Source organism: Podarcis vaucheri, assembly GCF_965113315.1.
Source record: "Podarcis vaucheri genome assembly, chromosome: 9".
NCBI classification, from domain to species: Eukaryota; Metazoa; Chordata; class Lepidosauria; order Squamata; family Lacertidae; genus Podarcis; species Podarcis vaucheri.
The window spans coordinates 36,770,501-36,794,496 of NC_138767.1; the positions used below are offsets into that span (position 1 = coordinate 36,770,501).

The 23,996-nt window shown below is 41.7% G+C and overlaps 1 protein-coding gene across 1 annotated transcript in view; it reads right to left on the minus strand.

Annotated features, from left to right (window-relative positions):
- The window catches only part of MGAT4D (MGAT4 family member D), a 40,196-nt gene that overhangs the window by 8,361 nt on the left and 7,839 nt on the right, over window positions 1-23,996 (minus strand). The window contains exons 2-9 of the mRNA XM_082237690.1: window positions 20,358-20,519; window positions 17,119-17,259; window positions 13,847-13,980; window positions 9,557-9,603; window positions 8,193-8,306; window positions 6,422-6,497; window positions 4,856-4,970; window positions 2,220-2,350 (exon numbers count right to left, since the gene is read on the minus strand). Of these exons, the coding sequence (XP_082093816.1) occupies window positions 2,220-2,350; window positions 4,856-4,970; window positions 6,422-6,497; window positions 8,193-8,306; window positions 9,557-9,603; window positions 13,847-13,980; window positions 17,119-17,259; window positions 20,358-20,519 (920 nt within the window). The remainder of the gene's footprint in view (window positions 1-2,219; window positions 2,351-4,855; window positions 4,971-6,421; window positions 6,498-8,192; window positions 8,307-9,556; window positions 9,604-13,846; window positions 13,981-17,118; window positions 17,260-20,357; window positions 20,520-23,996) is intronic.

The window sequence follows — 23,996 nt, forward strand, 5'->3', positions numbered from 1 at the left end:
GATTAACTGTTTAATTACAGATCAACTCAACTGATCAACTTCAAAATTAGGTCCAATATTCCAGCAGATATGTTTTTAGTAGGATTCAGTGTGGCATAGTGCTTTAAGTGTTGGACTAAGACCTTCGGAAACCAGAGTTCAAATTCCTACTCAGCTATGAAGCTCTCTGGGCAATATTGGGCCAGTCACTACCTCTCAATCTAACCTGCTTCAGAGGGTTGTTGTGGGGATTAAATGGGGGAGGGGGAATAGAGTATTATACCTTGAGTTCAATCAGGGCTTTCTTAAATCATATTTTCAGGGGACCAATATATCAGGTCTGGGAAAGAAATAAGAACCTTCTTGAAAGAAAAACACCATGGTGGATCTCACCGGTAGAGGTCTTAACAAAAAAAAAAACCAACATGGAAGAGAAGACAGCCACTTACGAAGATTTGGTAAGAAAATCAGAACAAGGGCTTAAACTTAAACCTTATGAGGAAATAAAGGATCAATTCACCGGTTGGTTACAGTATCATCAGGTGAATGATATGTTAAAGCAAGATAAAAGAAAAATGGGCTTTGAGGACAAGAAATCAAAATTCAATATAGAAATAATAGAAGGTAAAAACAAAACATTGTCTAAATTATACAACATATTACTGGAATGGCATACAAAAGACGAGGAAGTCAAAGAGGCAATGATTAAATGGGCAATTGACTTCGGCTATAACATCGAGTTTGAAAAGTGGTTGAAATTGTGGAATAGAGATATTAAATTTACGGCCTGTACGAGTTTGAGAGAAAATGTCTGGAAAATGCTCTATAGATGGTATCTCACGCCGGCAAAATTAGCTAAAATCTATAGATCAGAAAATAAGACATGCTGGAAATGTGGTGAAGTGGAGGGAGACCTCTACCATATGTGGTGGCAATGCAACAAGGTGAAGGTTTTTTGGGAAGCAATTTATAATGAACTTAAAAAAGTTTTTAAATATACTTTTCCCAAAAGACCTGAGGCCTTTTTGCTGGGAATTATGGGTAAGGAAATAAAAAATGAAGATAAAAAATTTTTTCTCTATGCCACCACAGCCGCAAGAATTATGCTGGCACAAAACTGGAAAACAGAAAATATACCTAACGTAAGTGACTGGCAGGTCAAAATGATTAACTATGCCGAGCTAGATAGATTAACAGGCAGAATACGAGACCAAGACGACCAGAAATTTCAAAAAAATTGGAGTAAATTTTGGAAATATATTGGAACGGATATATAGGAGGAACTGGCGGTATTAGAAAAACTTTATCAGCTAATAAGTATAAACTTTAATAAACTAATTACGCAATCCGGGATTTATTTGATACTTACCAAAAGGGTGGAGGGAAGTCAAAGGCTAAGTAGAGCCTAATGCTTATATTATTTTTTTTGTATGATTGTATGCTTACTTTTTGTATAGCATGAAAATAGGATGAATAATTTATGTTAAAATGTCTATTTTTGTATTTGTTCTTTTTTTTTTCTTTTACAAATTCTGAATAAAAATTTACTTGCAAAAAAAAAAAAGGAAAAGCCTAGACCTATATGTAAGCAATAAACAAACAAACAAACAAACAAACAAACAAACCACATCTTATTAAAATATACAAAGCAATACCAGTCTTGAAAATGACAGAATAATATATAAACTCAGATGTATAATTCTAATGGAATATCACATGCAAATACTTGTGCACAAATCTAGCTTGTATCAACTTACTGTGTTACTTATAAATTGGTTTTAAAATAAAATACCCATAACATATCTAAGGTGACTAACCATAATTGAAACCAATTAAAAAACCACAATAATATCAACAGATAAAATGCAAATGATCAACCGCTTAAATTGGATTTATTAAATTATTTTGTACATAACAGCAATTTTGTATTTTAATTGTGTTCATCATTTCTGTTTCTGTCATGTTACAGTATATTACATTCAAACTTACATAATAATGGAATATGCATTTTTTCATAGTGAGGTGACATGATTGCACTGAAATTTATGGAATTTGGTTGAGTTAATTGTTGTGAACTCATGCTGTCCATTTGCCCAATGGTTGTTTGGAAATTCCAGTTGTGTAAGCAATCAGCAACAATTTCCTTCTCTTTTTGTTCTAAAATGTAATTGTATTGTCAGTGTTTGCCCATCTGCCCCAACCCCATGCAACTTACTTTTGTTAATAATTGTAGTACTTACTGCATCTTTCTCTGGACTGCAAACTTTAACCCAAAGTAAGTGGTCTAGAAGCCAGTCAATTGGCTTATCTTTGTAGAACATTAACAAAAATTCAACTATCAGCGGCAAGTCTCTGCATCGGAATAATTTTCCTGAAAATGATGTTTTCAAAAAGGGAGAGGTAAATCACAACTTTCCATACTGCACAGTAAAGCACAAAAGAATGCATTTGTGCATGTTGTTTCCATGATTATATGCAGTTTTATGCACACTTTACGCTACTGTATGCATTTTTTGTGCATATCATTTGACCAGAGAACTGCACTGCAAAATCTAGAGATGTGCAAATTTTGAAGGATGATTTTGTTTCAGTTTGTATCGTGTATGAATTGAGTACGTTCGTCTTTAAATGCTAACTGAATTGAATTTATCACCCATCCCTAGGTGGTAGTACTTCATGGTCCATGATGACCTCTTCAGGAGGGATGGCACCACCTGCTTTCTCAAGGTAGTGAGCATCTTTCCCTCTCACAGCAAGGCATGCACCACTTGCTGGACCCATCCAGTCAATCCTTTTCTGCCAGATTTTAACAAGGCAGGCAAGGTTGAGAGGACAAACAATTGGTCTAATCCATGTAAACATTCTATCTACATCCATGGGCTTCAAAAACTGCAAATGATCCTATAAATCTAACCAGGACCTGCAACAACTGGCCTCAAGTTCAGAGTAGATACAAGTAGGGATGGAAAGATCTGTTCATTTTAGTTCTCTCAGTATCTCATTTTTCCCATCGTAAATTCTGTTCTTCATATATCTGCTGCAATCTGTGTGGGGTTTTTTAAAGAATCCTCATGAAAATTCATCAGAATTTTGCTGCAAATTTCTTCTAATGTACACATTTTTGCATACAGCTGTGGCTAATGTACACATTTTTACAAGCACTTTCTCCTAACATAACGCATATTTGTATGTTATATTTTCTAATGTATGGAATTTTATGCACACTTCCACCTAATATATGCTTTTTTATAAATGTTGGCTGGTTGGAGAACAGCATTGCAAAATTCAGATGAGTGCAAATTTTGAAGGTGGCTGTATTTCAGTTCTCATATTGTTTCATGAAGCACAGCCAGATTTAGGGCACAATCCAGCCAAAGTCAAGCTCTTCTGAGTCCCACTGAATTCAATGCTTAGCATTCAAACAAAATCAAAGTGGGGCATGAAAGATTTAGGGCACAATCCAGCCAAATTCAAGATCTTCTGAGTCCCATTGAATCCAATACTTAGTATTCAAACAAAATCAAAGTGGGGCATGAAAGATTTAGGGCACAATCCAGCCAAAGTCAAGCTCTTCTGAGTCCCATTGATTTCAATGCTTAGCATTCAAACAAAATCAAAGTGGGGCATGAAAGCATTCAACTATGAATGAACAGCATACGCGGTTAAAAAACAATGCCCCTTACAAGCTGTAATACTCCCTTAACCAGATAGGATGAACCCTGAAGGAAGAACAAAACATGCAGAACTAGTTGACGTTGTTCCAACAGTTGCTTATGCAGTATTTTGCATTGTTTCTAAATGCAAATTCTGGAGATTATATGTAATCTAAGTACCTGCTAATTTACTTGGGCCATGTTTTGCTTTCTTTGTTTGATCAAGGTGATTTATTAATGGAAGAACTTAACAACCTGCACAGACCTACAGATACTCTATTTTGGTTCCATTACAGGTTAATTCCACTCATTGTCCTTGGATCTGCCTCATAGGTTTATAAATCATTATGCTGTCATAATGTTGAGTTCAACATTTCCTTGTTCCAACCTGTCAACTATTTCCCATAAATTAATAAGAAAAGAAACTGCATTCAATGATTGTCCAAGGGGAGGAGAAGTTTGGTTAAATTCTCAAGTGAGGTTTTTGTTCCACCTATATTACTTTAGAAGTAACTGAAGGGTTTTTTGAGCATCTTTTACAGCACACCCCTCCTTCAGTTCAGCCTACTAACATGAATGAATGAAAAATTCATTCTTAATTCAGGAGCAAAGTTGTTGCTGATAATAGGCACACACTTCCTCTCTTGCTTAGGCTGCTCCTTTGCAGTCTTGGATAATGTTGCTTTGTTGTTGTTGTTGTTGTTTAGTCGTTTAGTCGTGTCCAACTCTTTGTGACCCCATGGACCAGAGCACGCCAGGCACTTCTGTCTTCCACTGCCTCCCGGAGTTTGGTCAAACTCATGCTGGTAGCTTTGAGAACACTGTCCAACTATCTTGTCCTCTGTCGTCCCCTTCGCCTTGTGCCCTCCATCTTTCCCAACATCAGGGTCTTTTCCAGGGAGTCTTCTCTTCTCATGAGGTGGCCAAAGTACTGGAGCCTCAGCTTCAGGATATGTCCTTCCAGTGAGCACTCAGCGCTGATTTCCTTCAGAATGGATAGATTTGATCTTCTTGCAGTCCATGGGACTCTCAAGAGTCTCCTCCAGCACCATAATTCGAAAGCATCAATTCTTCTGCAATCAGCCTTCTTTATGGTCCAGCTCTCACTTCCATACATCACTACTGGGAAAACCATAGCTTTTACTATACAGACCTTTGTTGGCAAGGTGATGTCTCTACTTTTTAAGATGCTGTCTAAGTTTACTTTACTTTACTTTACTTACCAATAAACCCAAGCTGAGAAAATTCAAGAAACATCCACTCCTTTGAGTCCTGTAGTACAACAAACTCACTGATTGTTTGTATAAATGATGGTTTGGCTATAATATCATCTTCAAGCTAAAAAAGAAATCAATTTTTTTCAATTGCAGCCATAGATCAAGAGACCCTTTACAGATACTGTAATTTTGTTGCTTCCAGAGAAATAAATGAAATAAGCAAAGGGAAAAGAAATGGCAACAAGGTTGCCATAAATATAAGTCACTTCTGTATTCCATAGTAGATTAGCAGAAATGGAGGCATAGAAGAGGCATTGCTATATTCTAGGAAATGGGTTTGCAGGGTGAACACAAAATTGGATAATCCTTTGGGTGGCAGGTAAACAGTGATTTTTTTCTGGGGGTACGCAGGGGTACGCATACCCTTAAACAGTTTGTGAATCTAAGTTTGAGGGGCAGTATTTCAATATGAGTAGGAAAATGAGAGTACCCCTAAACATTTTTTTTAGGGGGGGAAAGCACTGCATATAAGCATCACAGCGGTAGTGAGAAGGTGAAGATTCAGAATCACTAGTAGGCTGATTAAAAAGTAGCAAAGATTGCAAAAAACATATTAACTACATATGAGCAGTGCTGTTTAATGACTTGAATTGAGAAGTTTAAATTTGGCGCAGTAGAAATAATAAGATGTCTTCTGAGGAGATTCAAATGTGGAAACTGGATAATCGAAGCCAAAGGTTGTTTAAACATTAGCATTTTCCCTCATCAAACAGTAAATTGATATCCTTATTGCATAGTTTTCTCACTGGAACTGCTTCTTTTTTACTTTAACAATTTGATATGTCTCTTCACAAACACAATATGAATAACCTGCTTGCTTTCTCTCTCTCTCTCTCTCTATATATATATATATGTTTAATTGCTACAAATAAGAATATCATCTTGTGAAAAGCTGTGGGTGCCAAGAGTGCTGCTGAAGTGAAACAGTACTCCCAATAAATGTTCCTGACTTTTTTTTTCTGGCATGAGTTCTGAATCAAGCTGCTAAAAGCTGCTGTAGTTTTTAATGTTTTCATTTCATCTCCCTTGAGTGTTAATAAAAAGCACTTTCTAACAACTCCTGAAACAGAGCTTCTCAAAGATGCTTTCAGCTTTGGAAATGCCTAATTATCTCAGGATGAAGCGGACCTAAATGGACACAGAGAATAATTACAATTCACCCCAGGTGAAGAGGGATTTGGCTGCCTGTTCTTATGGCTCCTGTACAGCCATTATCTGTTCCCAGGCATGACTAAAAGTCTCTCAAGGGACCCTCGTGGACTTCAGAAATTGTGAATGATTGCACTGAAAATATTGACACAATTTTATCTAAACCTCCCTCAACCTTTTATTGATTTACAGAGACACTGGCCTTAAAAAAAGAAAAGAAATTTATAGCCTACATAAAGAAAAAAGGAAGCTGCAGATAAGAGGGTTTATTTCCTTAAACTGCCTTGAAAATGTTGCTAATGGTAGCACAACTACAAAGGACAGAAGAAAAACTAATTCAATCAGTGCAGCATGTGAACTTACCTGTAAATAGAATGTTCCCCTTGGTTGGGCATACATCATTAAGAAGCTATAATCCAAATTCTGTTTTGTTCTCCATCTAATCAGAGGAAACAAATTATGTTTTTTTTAAAGAGGAGCTTACTTTTATACTATACTTTCATTTTAGACAGACACAAGCAAACTCTTATCAGTATTTAAGTCTAGTTTTCTGGATGGTAGTGAGGATGGAAACTGCCTTGGTGACCCTGGCTAATAATTTACACTGGGAGAGTGACAACAGGGACTGTAACTTTATTGTTTCCCTGGGACATATCAGCAACTTTCAGTACATCAACCAGAGTTTCTTCTGCACTATCTACATAGGCTGCAAGTTGGAAGCCCTGAGTTACTCTGACTCTGCTCCTACCTTACTGGGAAGTTTCGGAAGGTGGTGTTAGAAGACTTCTGTTTGTTTGTTTGTGTTTGTGTTTGTTTGTTTATAAGAAATCCAAACTAATTGCTTTACATTTTTAAACAAACAGAATAATAACCATAAGTAACTATCCTGTGCAGGGTTATGCAGAAATTTATTGTTTCTACCATGATTTTAAACTTCTGCATGAAACTTTAGGAGAGATTGTCTGGAGGTTTGGAGAGAGTTGCCAACAATACACAAGTGACATCCAGCTCTTATTTCTCCTTTCCATTTCAAAAAGGTGTGAAAATGTCAGCTTAAAATATTTGCCTGAAATCAGCAACAGACTGAATAACAGCAAATAAACACTCAGTGCAGACAAGAAGTTTATGGATATATAGTACTTCGCCTGGGTGGGGTCATATTCCCCAGAAAGAAACTGTTGTGCTCCTGGATCTAGGCCTTATTCATCAGTTCTTCCCAGGACTACCTCTTACTAAAAGTAGTAATGGCCCATAGGCATTTTAAATTTATTTATTTAAGTAATTGATATACCTCTTTTCAGACAAACATAAAAAAACAGTTTGCATAAGATTTTTGTGAGTATAACTATCATTTTTAATAATAATAATAATACATTAAAATGAAAAAATGCAAATTCTTTGGAAGAATATGTTCTCACTTCCCTCAGGGAAAGGAGCCTCTGTGGTTACGATTGAGGGAGGCAGGGGCTACAATGGGGGCTGGATGTTGATAATTCCTCAAGCTTCTGTCTTCTCTACTCCCCCCAGGACAAGATGGTCCCGTGGCGGCAGCTGGGGGGGGAGGGAGGGGTCACCATGGGAGCTGGATGCTGCCAACATTGACAGGTACTGGGGAGAGGGGAGCATCAATGTGCTCAATGATGCTGACAGAAGCACCCCTGCCAGTCTACACTCCACCACAGGTAGGGAGGCTGCACTGATTCCCCAGCAAGAGCGGTGAGGGTGTCCTTCTTGTGAGTCTCCGCTGGAAACGGATGCACCTGGGTGCCCTCATGTTTACTTGGAAGTCAGTTGGCTGCTGCTATTGGGCCCAAGACTAAGGCTGCTGGTGGGACAGGGTGCTGTCCCCATGCTTCCAGAGACCGAGCAGAGCTTAGAGGCCAAGCAGGTCTCTGGGGCCTCCTCTAAGCTGCAGCTGCCATCTCTGCTCCACCCTGGGGTGAATTATTTAGCTTATCTTTGCAGTTGTGGCACTTGTTGACTGAACCATCCCTTGTAGTTTCAAGATACTGAGAGCTGCTTTGGGAACAAAGCTTTTAAACCAAGATATTCACTTTGAAATAAATAAAACAACCCTCTTTTTAAAACGCTTAATAACATGCTGTCTGAAATCCTCACACACTGCCTTTCATACCTTACTCTCTCACTTGAATCCCCTAATGATGCCTTGAGATTGGAGAGCTTGGGATAATAGGAAGCCGGGGGAGAGACAACCTCCAGGACTCCAGAAAGTGCCTCCTTTGGGAAGCTAAGAAAAGAAGAAAAGAAAAACAGTATTCTCTTCTGGTGAACTTCTGTTCAGAGGTACAAACTGCATACAGGATCAAGGGCTCATTGGAGCTTGTTTATGCTTGTGGGAGGACATTTGTACATTTTATTAGCAAAAAAACATTAATTTTTCCTGTGTATGTGTATTGCAGACTTGGGCAAAGTGATCTTCTGTTGCAATTGCTCTGTGGCTTGAGATATGCCACCGCTACATTCAGGGGTGGCCTGTCCTGCTTTGCCACCTGAGGTGAAATGGGCATTTGTGCCTCCTGCCCCCTGCCCCTCTCTGACTCTCGCCTCTCAACTTGGTGGGAGATGGGGCACTCTTCAAAGCGTTGCTGCTTGGCTTCTCCGCCTGGGACCAGGGAAGACAAACAGCAGGGTCATATGCCAGAAGGCCTCCTGCTTGCTGGTGGAAGCAATGGGGCAGGCAGAGTACCGCCTCTTGCACTTGCACCGCCTGAGGCAGACGCTGCAAGGAAACAGAGGGAGCCAACCCATTCCGGCAAGTCTGGAGGCAAGACCTCCCTCCCCAATCCACAGCACAGCACAGTACCCTTAGCATGAGAGCCCTATTAGCACAGGAAGCAAACATATAGTTCGCCAAACTCTAGGCAGCCCTGGAGGAAGGGTTGTGACACCTCAAATACACATCTGCACATGAACGCTTCAGCCTCAGGAACCAACCAGTCTCTCCTTGGAAACCTATGGGACCAACTTCTAAAAGCCACATTTTTCATACCTTTGGCATCACAAAGGCACTCTTTACATTTTATTACATAAAAGTAGGATATTATTTTGAAAGCAGACAAAAAACAACAACAACCTAGAACAGGGTAGAAGAATTGCTACTCCAAATGTCTAGATACTAGTAAAGATTTCTGATTACTTCATAGAATGTAAGTAATTGAATTCAGTATTATATACACACAAGGGTGCTTTGGGCTGGCATAGTTAAATTATGTGGAAAGTAGTCTCAAATTCACTTATTTAAAGATTATAAATGCAAAGTAGTGTCATAGAGAAAGAGAGAACTAAAGGATTTAGCTAAACTTTGCAATACTATTATTTTTCTGTCTTCCTTAGTGCTGTAAATGTTAATATCTAGTTTCATATATGCTACAGTAATCCATGTTACTGATAAGTAAACATTTATTGATGCGGTATTTTTAATGGCATAATATTACTTATTTTTAGTAGCCATAAACAGACATATTATAAAAATCTTACCGGCTTCTGATGCTTTCTGCAATGCTGTTAACATATTTTAAATCCACCTAAAAATTAAAAAAAATAAATCAACATTTCTGCTATTTTCTGAAAACAGAAGTTGTGCTAATCATACAGGAAACCATATGTGCATTCGTTTTATTCTATTTATTCTATTTTACGGTCCATCCCTTAACAATGGATACAGCAGAATTAATTTTATTATATGACTATTAAAAATTAAATAGAAAGAAGTTGCTGCACACTTGTTTATATTATATAGAAGGATTAAGATGTATGTAGTTTTCCTCATAATTATATGCAGAAGTATTGCTTTTAGAAAAATCTATCACTCTTACCTTGCAGCAATGAACTATACCCTCCTTATTTGTTCTCAATAATGGAAATGCAGCTGGGTTAATCACAAACTCTCACACACCCCAAACCTTTGGTGAGAAAATTCACCCAAGCAGTTTCCTTGCCTCAGGACATCCATTACAGAGAACTTCCAGCAGTTTATTCCAAGTGTTTCCAAACTGTTGCATTTATATGTGAAATTGTAGCAACCAAGTTACAGCACATTCCCACAACATAACTAGACAGGGTTTTTTATGGCATTGCTCTAGGAGTTCTAAAGCTTGCTATGAACACATTCTATATCTCTGGTATGTACATTTATAGATTAATACATGGTTAGGCAAACTAAGGCCTGGGGGCTGGATCCGGCCCAATCGCCTTCTAAATCCCGCCCACAGATGGTCCAGGAATCAGCGTGCTTATACATGAATAGAATGTGTGCTTTTATTTAAAATGAATCTCTGGGTTATTTCTGGGGCATAGGAATTCGTTCATTTCTCCCCCAAAATATAGTCTGGCCCCCCACAAGGTCTGAGGGACAGTGGACTGGGCCCCTGCTGAAAAAGTTTGTTGACCCCTGTTAATGCCATCAGGAATACCCATAAAATATTCAAATATTAAAGTCATGATAATGCACAATTGTGCGAAATATTGAACTCTAGTATGCAGTATTTGATCTTTTAAAGCAATCACACAATATGTCCACAGTAAAAAGGTAAAGGTAAAGGACCCCTGGATGGTTAAGTCCAGTCAAGGGCAACTATGGGGTAGCGGCACTCATCTCGCTTTCAGGCCGAGGGAGCCAGCATTTGTCCACAGATAGTTTTCTGGGTCATGTGGCCAGCATGACTAAACTGCTTCTGGCTCATGGAAGACCGTGATGTGTGCCAGAGCGCACGGAAATGCCGTTTACCTTCCTACCACAGCGGTACCTATTTATCTGCTTGCACTGGCGTGCTTTCAAACTGCTAGGTTGGCAGGAGCTGGGACAGAGCAACGGGAGCTCACCCCATCGCGGAGATTCGAACCACCAACCTTCCGAACAGCAAGCCCACAGTAACTTGTGCTGTATATGCAGTAAGACTACTTATGTAGTTTTGGAAATATTACCACCATAGGTTTGCAACATTAATATATGTGAGAACGTGTCCTTTGTTTGCAGGTGCTGCCTAAGAAAACCATCATTTCGGCAGACTCAGCCTGGGCTTTATTATACACTGATTAAAGACTATCAGCATTATGTTGTTCCAGAAACCACAAGGTTTCTTCCCTCTTCAAGCTCCTACCTATTGCATTGTCCATTTAAAGCCATTGAGCTTTTGCTACTTTAGAACTCTGCATTCTAAACCAGAACTGAAGGTTTAGCAAGCCAGAACTCTAGCACTGAAACCTGCATTATTTGAGTGCTTTTTGTTTTTTGCTATTTTAAAAAAGGGATATCCGCAGGCCAGTTATTGCATAGTAGCTCACAGTAGATGACCCTCAGTATGAAACATGGCAGGAAACAGCAATGCAATGGGAAATACGAGACGAGAGATAAATCTATTCTAAAAGAACTAAATGTAAGGATGAGAACCTGTGGCCCGCCATGGTTTGTGGCCTCCAGCTCTCAGGCACTATGACCAATGGACAAGGATGAGGAGGACTGTGGTCTGTAATATCTGGAGAACCGCAGATTCTACATCTTTGGTCTACCACAAATGACTTCTGATGTTGTTGTTTGTTGTTTAGTCGTTTAGTCGTGTCCGACTCTTCGTGACCCCATGGACCAGAGCACGCCAGGCACTTCTGTCCTCCACTGTCTCCCGCAGTTTGATCAAACTCATGCTAGTAGCTTCAAGGACACCATCCAACCATCTCATTCTCTGTCGTCCCCTTCTCCTTGTGCCCTCCATCTTTCCCAGCATCAGGGTCTTTTCCAGGGAGTCTTTTCTTCTCATGAGGTGGCCAAAGTATTGGAGCCTCAGCTTCACGATCTGTCCTTCCAGTGAGCGTTCAGGGCTGATTTCCTTCAGAATGGATAGGTTGGATCTTCTTGCAGTCCATGGGACTCTCAAGAGTCTCCTCCAGCACCATAATTCAAAAATGATGTGACTTCTGATGTGACCTATCTAAACAATAGGTTTAGATGGTAAATGTGGAGCAGGCAGGATTTGAACTCTCTCACTCCAGAAAGCAGCACCCAAACCACACAGCTCCTTGAATACAGGCTCATGATGGGTCATTTAATATTGCCTAGATCATTACACATGCCTTTACCCATGCAGCATATCCAGAAATCCCTCCCAATGTGGAGACTCATCTCGGTGCAACAGTCCAGGTTCAGCAGACCCAAGTGTTGAAGTTTTTTAATGTTACATAAAATGGCGTATAATTGTAATGCTGTTGCATTCTAAGTTGCTGTGAAAAGCGTGTGAACACTTTGTGAAGGCTTGCATTGTTTCCATTGCAAAGATAGGGTGGACTAGGTTTTATGACTGAGTCATGGGTCTCTGGACAGAATTTTTGAATGTTTACTTATGTTAATGAACAGGGGCGCCGAGTACAGGGGGTGCAAGGGGCTTCAACGTCCCTCAATATTCTGAAGCAGGGGCCCCAGTCCCCTCAGTATTGAGGGGGCTGACATCCCTCACCGCTACGTGCCCTCTGCATGCCCCAGCCCCTGCCCCTCACTCGTCCCTGCCCCCTCCCAGCTCCTCGGTTCCCAGGCATGGGCAGGGGCACACAGAGGGCACCTAGCAGCAGTGGCGGATGTCAACCCCCTCAATACCTGGGGGGCTGGGGCCCTTCTTCAAAGTATTAAGGGGGCTGAAGCCCCTTGCACCCCCTATATTCAGCACCCCTGTTCTGAGAGAGTACAAGCGTCATAGGCACTTCCAACTAAATTTATCCTTGGTTCTTTATTGTTTTCCACTGCGAAGTGCTCCTTTGCATCAACTTGCTCATCAACAGAATTTCATTCAGGGCTAGTGCAAGGCATTTTCCCACCTGAGCCAAGGTGGATGAGCTGTCACTGCTTCCCCATGCACTGATCTCCTATTGCTGCTTCTTTACTTATTTGCTGTCACAATAGCAGCAAGGGTGGTGGTCCTTTGGCCTTCTGTGTAGTAAACTGTGAAACTTTAAACAAGTGTGTGTTCACAACAGCTTTATTAGGAGCACCTATGTGGCTTCTAGCTTCCTAAGGAACAGGTGCTGAGCCAAAGGTCATGACTGGTTGTTGGTGGTGGTGGTGGCAGGGCAGCAGCAGTTACCAGCCAAACATTGGTGGGTGGGTAGAGACCAGAAGTCTCAGAAGGCAGGCCAAAGGACCCTGGTCTACCACCATGCCACCTGAGACAAGGGACTCACGTTGACTAATGGGTGGATTCACCCTGATTGCTTCTAACACGCCCACAGATCTCCACATGAAGAAGAGTGTTGCAGCCCCATGACTGGCTCCTGAATTAATCAAAGCAGTGGCTTTGTTTCCTCATTGGGTCAAGACCTAGCAGTTTTCTCTGGTCTTTATGGGTAATGCTCAATATAGTGATCTGCTTCCTGACTTTAGTTTGCCATTGCTTAGAATGATAGAATCTTGACATGCGGTCTCCCATCCAATTTGAAACCATACCAGTCCCTGCTTCGTTTTCCAAATGTGCTAGCAGTTTTATTGCTGCTATTCATTGTAGTTCAATATATATCTGACAAATCATCATTTTAGATTGAATGTATCCACCCCTTGAGATCAGCTGGCAGAGTACAAGTTGAAAATAAATAAATAACTTTCTCTAATGTAGCAAAGGGGTAGAAGGGATTCTGGACCGTGGATCCCAACATACGTGGGCCAGGACTGATGAGAGTTGGTGCTCCATGACATTTGCAGGGCCACAGATTCCCCACCTCTGTATTATAGACAAACACAGACTGCTGCATTTTCTTTCCATAAACACAAATCATTTCAAGCTAACTTACCTCTGCTACAAAGATAATTATCATACAATGCTTCTTCTGATCTTCAGACATTCCACTTAAAAGGGATTGCAGTGTGTCCATCAAATAGCTTTCCTTTTCTCTTCGCACTGTTGGAACACCTATTACCATGGCCACTAATGTCAAAAAAAGGGGACTTAGTTGTACAATTTTTTAAATCAGTACAACAAAAAATCATTTTCATTTTCATAATGACACCACTACATATATTACTAACGTGATTCTATTCGCGTCCTTAGGTGCAGAAATCAGCAGTGAGTTTAAACCAGTAAGAATAGAAATGCATATTCTACGTTGGCCATAATCCAACACTAAGTTAGATTTTATAACTGTGTGGTTTTAAGTTTTGAATCCAGGTCCTCCTTATTTTGGGAATGTTTTGCATTCTCCACTAGCTGTCCATTTTATTAAGCTAGTTCCCTTAATTTTTGACTTCCCTTTAATATGGACAAATTAACCCCCTTGATAAGGAGGATCTGTCATATTTTATAGATAGCAGCGGTAACTCATATGCTGGCGGCGGAAGCGTCACAGCAAGAACATAAGGACAGCCTGCTATAGCAGGCCAATGACCCACCTAGTCCAGCTTCCAGTTCTCACAGTGACCACCCAAATACCTGTGGGAAACCCACAAGCAGAAACTGAGCACAAGAGCACTGTGCCCTCCTGTGGTTCCCTGCAAGTGGTATTTAGAAGCATACAGCCTCTGACTAATGTTAGGAACATAGGAAGCTGCCTTATGGTGAGTCAGACCATTCACCCATCTAGCTCAGTATTTCTATACTGAGCGGCAGTGGCACTGCAGGGTTTCAGGCAGAAATCTCTCCCAGTCCTACCTGGAGATCCTAGAAATTGAACCTGGGTTCTTCTGCATGCAAGACAGATGTTCTACCACTGGGATACGGCCCTTCACCTACTACTCCACTAACATCTGGGCAGAATTCTAAAGCAGCTTTGTGCAGAGCTGTCAAATACAAGCCTTTTACAAAGAATAGCACAGAGAAGACTCCCTGGAAAAGACCCTGATGTTGGGAAAGATGGAGGGCACAAGGAGAAGGGGACGACAGAGGACGAGATGGTTGGACAGTGTTCTCGAAGCTACCAGCATGAGTTTGACCAAACTGCCAGAGGCAGTGGAAGACAGGAGGGCCTGGCGTGCTCTGGTCCATGGGGTCACGAAGAGTCAGACACAACTAAACAACAACAACAACAACAACAACAACAACAACAACAAGCACAGAGCAGTAGAACTACTGTGAGGGCAAAATGAGATAACAATGCACAAAAGGTGCATGTGAGAGAGACTTGAAGCCTGAGAAGATAGACCAAAAGAGGGACCTATCTTCTGTATACTAAACAGAAGCAGCAAGAGAAAAATGCAATAGTCAAAAAGTTGCCTATTGTGCTTTCCTCCTTCTGCCAAGGTTTTACAAAGCTTTTCATCTTGGAAATTCCGCAACTACCCCCTAGACAAACCTTGGATAACTTTTTAAAAGTGGCACTTTTACGTTGTCTCTCTTCTCATTCTCTTTCTACCCCAGTATCCAAGCAGTGTGATGGTCTAGGGGTCCAGGCACTTACCCAGGGTTCCTGTTTCCTTTAGAAATGAGGCCCAGCAGAGAATGTGGAGTTCTTTATGATTTGTAGTTTATTTACACGTATATACAACTATGATGGAGGGGTTCAAAGCATTACACTCCAAGAAGGTCCCATCTCTCCAGGGGCAGATTGTTGGTCTTTCAAATTTCAGCAGCACCCTGTGCAAGGCCAACATTTGGTGTGTGCCCCCCCCTCGCCTTCCGTTCTGCTCAAGTCACTACTTCATAGTTGTGATTCTCTGTGGCGCCCCCTAGGCACAGCTCCCAGAGCAACAGAACCAATCATGCTGCCCTAAATCTACCTCTGGTCTCTCCTACTACTGCAGCCTCTGATTCAATACAGGCAGCCTGCATTGTGCTCTGCCCCCGCTCTCCAGCTTGCTGTGAGAGACTGCAACCTCTTTTTCCTAATTCACATCACCACCACTCAAATCCTAAATTTAACGCTGCTTTTTCTTTGCTCACCATCACTCTGTGGAAGGAGGGGCTCCACACCTTTGCTGTCCGGCACAGCCTATGTCTTCTTTATGGCTTTCTTAATGGTGCTTCCTTTTCCCTTTCCCTTTGTCCTTTTTTCCTGAGCCCAGAAAACTGGTTTGGCCTGTATTTATTGACACTGGTAAAATCAACATCTGGCAGCCCATCTTAATTCTCCAATTAAACTCCAACACCCAGTAGACTTGGGAATTTAAGGGAGGATCTGACACCCAGGAATTTAGGAGCAATGAGGTGCCCGCAAACTCATAACAAATATGATTCTAGGAATATATTACAAAAACTGTATACACCCTGACTTCCCTGGTGAAAGGGCATGATATAAACGTAATTATAACCACTGGTCTGGATCCAGCCTCATGCTTTCATGAACAGAAGCATTTATTCTGTTTGCAGATGGTCCAGCGGAGGCTCCTGCTAGAGCAGCCTTTCTCAACCTGTGGGTCCCCAGATGTTGTTGAACCACAACTCCCATCACCCCTAGCTAGCAAGGCCAGAGCTCAGGGATGATGGGAGTTGTAGTCCAACAACATCTGGGGACCCACAGGTTGAGAATCGCTGTGTTAGAGGAAGGGGGAAAGGTGATACCCCTGTCTCCCTGCACACCCAGCATCACCTCTTATGAAGTTCAGGAGCAGCTACAGGAAGGAGGAGGATTTGGCAAAAATTGTGCGCGCCCCTTCTTCCACTTGGTGTATCATGTGTGCAGAGTTTTCTGCTCACTAGAAATCTGGATACAACCCACTATTTCCCACAAATGCTAATCACTATGCAACAGCACAGCTAAGCAAGCTATGTGATAGGCACACAGTTGGCTATGTGGCAGATCTAACACTACACTTAAAGCTCTGCAAGTTTGCATTAGCAAGGCAAAATGTGTGTGTGTGTGTGTGTGTGTGTGTGTAGTTTTGCTGAGGGTTGCAGCCCAGCAGATCACTACAGTTTCATCCCCCCACCATTGAAAGCAGTAGTGGAGGAATTTGCTATGGTGGGGCAGAGCCCCATTTGCCCATATGGACCAGCCACCACTGGCAGAGGGAGGCAGATAGGCACACCCACCATATCCTAACTCTTTCCAAAAGGCAGTTCTAATCTGGAGTTTAGGGTTGCTCTCTAAATACAAAAACAAACAAACAAACAAACAAACAAACATATTCTCACCCCCAGTCCTTCCTTGTCCAATTACAACATTTGGATAAATACCATCTTCATGCTCCTGGAGATGAGGCAGATAGTAATGGATATTTGAAAGATGTATAGGGAGCTTGTTGGCGAGACTCAACACGTTCAACTTCGTAGAGTCTTAAAGAGAAAGGAAAAAAGAGCTTTGGAACTCAACATCGAAACACTTAAATAACTACCTAAAATGCCAGCATGCTCAGAGTACTGAGATAACATCATGGCTGATAGCATACCAATAGGTCCAAACGGCACGCTTTAAAAGCATGCAGCTTTATGGTGTAGCATTATGGCATAAGGCCACTATTGTGAAGCAGGCCTCTCTCACCCAGCCCCTCCAATGTTAAGCTTAAGAATGTCATGCACCTTCTGCTCGCATCTCATGCATTGGCTATCGACTGGAGCTTACAATTGGGTCTCCCAGTCTACCCTGCTTAGGAGAAGTCCTTTACAATTTATCGCTTTGCTGTTCTCTACATATACATATTACTCATGCAGTGGTACCTTGGGTTACAGACGCTTCAGGTTACAGATGCTTCAGGTTACAGACTCCACTAACCCAGAAATAGTACCTCGGGTTAAGAACTTTGCTTCAGGATGAGAACAGAAATTGTGCTCCGGTGGCACGGCAGCAGCGGGAGACCCCATTAGCTAAAGTGGTGCTTCAGGTTAAGAACAGTTTCAGGTTAAAAACGGACCTCCGGAATGAATTAAGTTCTTAACCTGAGGTACCACTGTACTGTGAAACAACACATTTTGCAGTATGATAAAGATTTTACCAGGGACACAGAGTAAATATCATTGAACTCTGTGAGGTTTACTTCTGAGTGTTCAGGCATAGGATTGCTTTGTAAATTATTTTATGAGTTAGATATGGCATTTATTTTTAAAGTCAGACCATGGGCGTAGCCAGGGGGCAGGGGGCAGCTGCCCTCTTCTAAATCAAGCAAAACAATAAAAATACTTAACTGAGGTTCTGCCCCCCCCCCAACATGAAGCCTGACCCCTAACATAAATCCTGGCTACATCCATGAGTCAGTGAGTGTTGCCTTTCATTCAGTCATTGCAAAACAGTGCACAAAACCATAATAAAGTGCCTCTCCCTAGGTTCGTCTTGAGATAAAATCTGGTGTCAAACCTTGGCTAAAGGGGAAGCACATTAAGGGAGCTTTGCACAATGTAAGTTATAGGTGGCAAGAAGGTCCCATGCTCCTGAGTCCTCATTTCTGATTTTGCAGCTTAATTCAGACTTCTCTGTCCCAAAATCATTTTTATCTCATTTTGGAAATTCTCTGTGAGAGAGTCAGTGTGGTATAGTAGCTGAACGGTTGAACAAGGGAGACCAGGGTTAAAATCCGCACTCAGCCATGAAACTCACTGAGTGACTTTGGGGCAGTCACTCCCTCTCCTCAACTTAACCTATGTAACAATAACCGATGCAATCAAAAACAAACAAACAGATAGTACTGCCTATTAAAGTTAGAAAAGGACTCACGGGCAAGAAATCTAATAAAATTCACTTATTCAGTTCTGGTGATGAATTGCCGGTTAAAACACAGGGCAGAATTGACCAACGGTATGCGTTGACCTAAGGCTGATATTTATTGCATGTGGGTTCGTTGTGACAAGCCAGCTACTGGAGGTGGTGCCATTTTAAAGATAGAAAGCCTGGAACCAGGCCTGTGCAGAGCTTCTCTGAGGCCTGGGGTAGGAGTCTTGTTAGAATGAGGTTATAAACTCAAACAAAAAAGCAGCCGGTCCCTGGCAGAGACCCCTCAGCCAGCTTAGCCCTCCGAGTCCTGGGGCAAGTGTACCTGGCTGCCCCTGCCTCTGCATGGGTCTGCCTGGAACACTTAATATTTTTTAAGATACGGGTTAGGTCAGAAGAGGACTAATAGAGTCAGAAGTACTGCCAGAAACTCCCCTAATATAGCTGATGGCAAAGTTAACGGGTACATCCCTTAGGGAGGGAGCTGGATCTTTCTTAGACTTCAGAATGGGGCAAAAGTAGAGCTTCCACAACGTCAACTAAGGCTGATGTATAATCTGGTTCTGTCTGTGTGGCTGAAATGGGAAAGTGAGGCAGATTGGTGAGACACAGAGAAACACTGAGTGCTGATCTGATCTGGGGCAGTGGATCTGGCTGTCTTCTGGAGACTTCACTTATTCTCAACCTGTATATTGTAAATAAACTCCTAGTTTTAAAACTCCGCAAGCCTCTAGAAACTTCTTTCCAAAGTAAACTGGTAAGCGCTGCATTCTAGAATGTCTCGTGGCTCTGAAAAATTCAGGCAAGCATTACACTATATACAACCTTTGTAGAAACCCTTGTATAAAATTTTGTGAACACAACAAATATTTTTTCAGACTTTGAGGGGGGAAAGACACTTTGCTGGGTGGGGTGGGGTGGGGTAGATCACTGCGTTCTATTTCCCAATAATACCCAAATAATTTATAAGAGGCTATCATTTAAATGAAAATTAGAGAGCTGGTTTTGACCTATAAAGCTTTAAGCAGCTCAAGACTGCGGTACCTCAAAGACCACTTCTCTCCATAGGAACCTACCCTGACCCTGAGATCCCCCTCTGAGGCCCTTCTTTGTGTGCCTCTTCCACAAGAGGTCCAGAGTGTGGCAACATGAGAACGGGGCCTTCTCTGCAGTGGCTCCCTGTTTGTGGAATGCTCTCCCTGGAGAGGTTCAGCTGGCGCCTTCATTATGCATGTTTGGACACCAGGCGAAAATGTTCTTCTTCAACCAGGTTAGCATCCAACACCCTTTTAAATGTGCTATGGGAGGGGGTGAGGTGGGATTATTAGTTTGTTTGTGTTCTTTTAATCTTGTATTTTTATGTTGTGAACCACCCTGAGTTCTATGGATGGTGGCATACAAATTTAATAAATAATATCTATCTTGTAGTTTCTTATAAAATACTGCATTTCGATGTGTCTCCTCCACAAACCAGCTTTGATCAGAAATGAGAAAAAGAATTATTGAGCTGTGTTTTCAGCTGGTGTGTACACAGCCTTATTCCCTGCTTTCTTGGATTTCCCTTATGCCTTCTGTTCCCCACCTCTGTGTCTTTCTGACTTTCCACTGCCCAGCATCGCATCACATGCTCCCATTAAAATCCACAGCCCTCCATTAAGATCCATGTTTCCCTTCTGAGAAACTAATGACTGCACAAGTTGTTAAAAAAAACCAAAAACAATTCTACACAAACCTGTAAAATTTCCGGAAGCGCTGGCTAGCTCACCAATGAATTGCTTGATTTCATTTAGGACACTGTTCAGCTCTTGGGATCTTTTTTTGTTTTCCTTTTCAGCAAAGAAAAGTCTTTGGCGAAGTTCCAAAAGCTGTCTTTGGTTCAAATCTAAAACACTTCCTGTAATTGTAAAGGCAAATTATCTTCTTCGGAAGGATGTAATTCATTTCCTTAAGTAAAAAAAGGGTTAAACACTTTCAGACTGATCATTCATTCACAGAAGGAAGAGTGGAAAATACACACCCTTTTTTTAATCCTTTGTGTATTTATGGATTTATACATAAATGCACTTATTATTTTAAGCAATGTGTAAACATAAACTAATCTTCACAAAGCTCACTCCTCCTCTCCAACCTCCCATAAATCTGGATTATTGACCATGCCTTTCCTCACCAACACATAGTCAGACTATAGATTAATGAGTCTATTGTGATTTATGCCTCCCACAAGTGCCTTACAATGAACCTGTTAAACACTGCTATTACAAAAGCCTGCTGATCATTGAACAACATGTAGCTGAATTCCATGCAGGTTTTGACCTGAAGAAACTTAACTAACTGGTAGTGGAATTTCTAATTTACAGCAGAAGAATGAGGAAGAATTCAGAGCCTGCTTTTCAGTAGCGCTAACGGAACAGTATACACACATCCAAAACAGCCTGTCTTCCAGCGGTGGCTTTTAAATATTGTATAGCACTTATTGAATTAATGTATAATTAATGCACTGTATAAGTGTTTACTAATCGAAGCAAGTCCCTGATCTGCCCATGTCCCCATGGTTACCAGAGCCATCAAGTAAGTAGAAAATAGTGACAGGGCGCTACTTTTAGGGTGCACATTGTTGCTTCTAAAAGTTCAGTGACTGAACACCCTCAGTCAACAATATATTTTACAAAGCTCTTTGGCAATAATGACACCCTGTTTCTTTCCCACATCTGAAGCCCCCATGTCAACAAGAGGGATAAGAAGCAGCTGTTGCACTTGCCAGAAGTGAGCAAGAGTCATAGCTGTCAACTTACAGATTTGAAAATAAGGGACCAGCAGCCTCAAAAATAAGGGATCAGCAGCCAAAATAAGGGATTTTCCAAGCCCAGGTATGTTCAACTTCTGAGCCCCTCCAAGCCAAAGGCAGAAAGCCCAGCCAGCAGCCAAACAAAGCCTCAAGCGGTGGTTCCCACAGCGCAGCAACCCAGCAAAGCGGATGCAGCAAGGAAACTACCGTCACCTCTCCGCTGGGAAGCGCTGAGCAAAGGTGAGTCCCCAGGCAACGCTGATGATTTGATAGGCACAAGGCATGCAAGCTCCACCCTCCCAGTCATTCTTAGACTCCTTATTGGGTGAGCAACGCAGCCAAGCAACACAGTTGGAAGCTGGCTGGTGGGGAGGGAGGGAGAGGAACTGCTTCCTTTGAAACCCGGGAAATTTAAGGGACATCATCAATAAGGGACAGCAGCGGGACACAGCCCTGGGATAAGGGACTTTCCCGCCAAATGAGGGACGGTTGACAGCTATGGCAAGAGTTATTATCCAAATGAGAAAGGAACTCAGGAGAACTGGATTTTTTAAAGGGGGGGTGTGGATATCCAACATAGCGTCTTGATCCAACTCAAACAGTGTCAACAAAAGTACTTCCTTCTACCGAGCTAGCATTGAACTGACTATGTAAAACAGGTGAGCTACCCAGCTAAGCGGCACTTGATTTCTGCTTACGTAACCATTTTACAATCTTGTGTGCATTTACAATGAGTGATAGGTCCACTTCCATTTTTTACTGCTCATGTGTGCAAAGTTACTGTCTCCATCACCTTATATAATAAAAGCTTGTTCAGGACTATGCCTCCAGTTGTTTCCCTGTTCAGATGGAAATCTGACATATGCAAAGCGTACAGACATCTGGCCTTTGATTTTATTATCAAATCTGAAAGTGGAGGCTGTACATAAAAATACTAGGCGAGGCCTTTGGGCAACAACATCATTATGTGAAGCTCCTGCAGCTGTGGGAATATTGTTGTTGTGTTAATAGTTCTTGTATATACCTGGAGAGAGAAAAATATGCACCTATGCTCTATATATAGAGCTACTAATGGCTAACAGCAATTCTCTGTTGGAGGAATGCAATTTTAAGGAAGGATATAACCAGACATATTTCGAAAGAAACACCTTACAATGTTTTGGACAATCTTCCTGAGCATTTATGTCAAAAAGATGTTTTATTACACACAAAAAAAATAATAAAACCACTCAGTGTAGAAAAAAATCACCCCTGCACACATGGAAGTATGAGAAGTGCTACAGAACAGTTAGCATGGATAACCTTCTACAACTGTGTTCTACACAGTGCTTTTCTCCTCAGGAGCTGAGGAAGTCCCTATTCAAAACAAATCTCCCGGCCATGATGAAAAAATTGATGACAGTTTAAATGTGAGAGGTGTACAACTAGGCAGGGGCACCAGACAGCAGTTGAGAAAGGCCATAACATCACAGTCGAAAATGCAAGTGTAAAAGACAGAGACAGGGTATTTATACACTAATACTAGAAGCCTCTGAGTCAAGATGGGTGAACTGGAGTGCTTGGCCTAAGAGGACAAGATTGATATAAGAGAAACCTGGTAGAATGGAGAGAGTGTGCAAGACTCTGCTTATAGATTTTAATGTTACCTATGTTCGTTGATTCCACTGAGGGGATCAGACCCTGTGTGAGCAGAATGCTGTCCAGTCTGGACACTGTACCATGGCGTCCGGATTGGAATGTATGGCTGGTGTCTCCCAGGTTTTGCTCACCCCAAATGTCGTAGAGACCCCTGTTTTTTAGCATTTTTAGTAACTTGTAAGAGTCCTTAGTTGTTGAGGGTTTCCTTCGGAGGAAGGTTGCCCATGGGATTGTAGGGTGAATGTCTTTCAGGGATATACCTTTCATATTTAGGTTGAGGTCCCCTCTTAGGATTGCTTCCCCTTCAGAGAAGGAGAGGAACTTGTTTAGTGTATTCTGGAAGAATTCTAGTTGTTTTGAGTTTGGGGCATATATGGAGTCGATTGACAGTTTAATTTTGCCATCTAGTGTCCCTTCTGTGTCTCTCACTTTGTGTTGTTTAATGAACCAATGGGGTTGAGCTGACCTAGCGCGTGGTGGGTGGGGGATTAGTGAAATTAGGATCAGATTTGGGTTAAAGAGTGGGGGATAGATTATAGAGAGTATCCTATATGTAGTCATATAGGTGTTTGTTAGGGGTATTTTGGGCCATCTGGCATTTAGCCGGTTGGTCCTAGGTCTCAGCTGGTGTGGATGGCCTTGTTCAGGGGCAGACCATCCTCCCTGTCGTTTGCAATAGGGGGTGGTCAGTGAGATGGTGTTAAGCATCTTTGTGATGCCAATGTTGGGTATAGGGTTCATAAGCAGCGTTGCCAATGTTATTAGCAACATGTTGGAGTGGGGATGTGGGTGTTGGTATGCTCTGGTGCCACCATTGTGCTGATTGGGTGTCAGATTAGCCTGTTTGTGGGTTATTGTGGAGAAGTTGTTTTTCCTTAGTATGGAGTAGGGGGGTGCTGAAAGTGCGGGTTATGGGTTGTTGGGTGGTGGGGGATATGATTTGAAGTC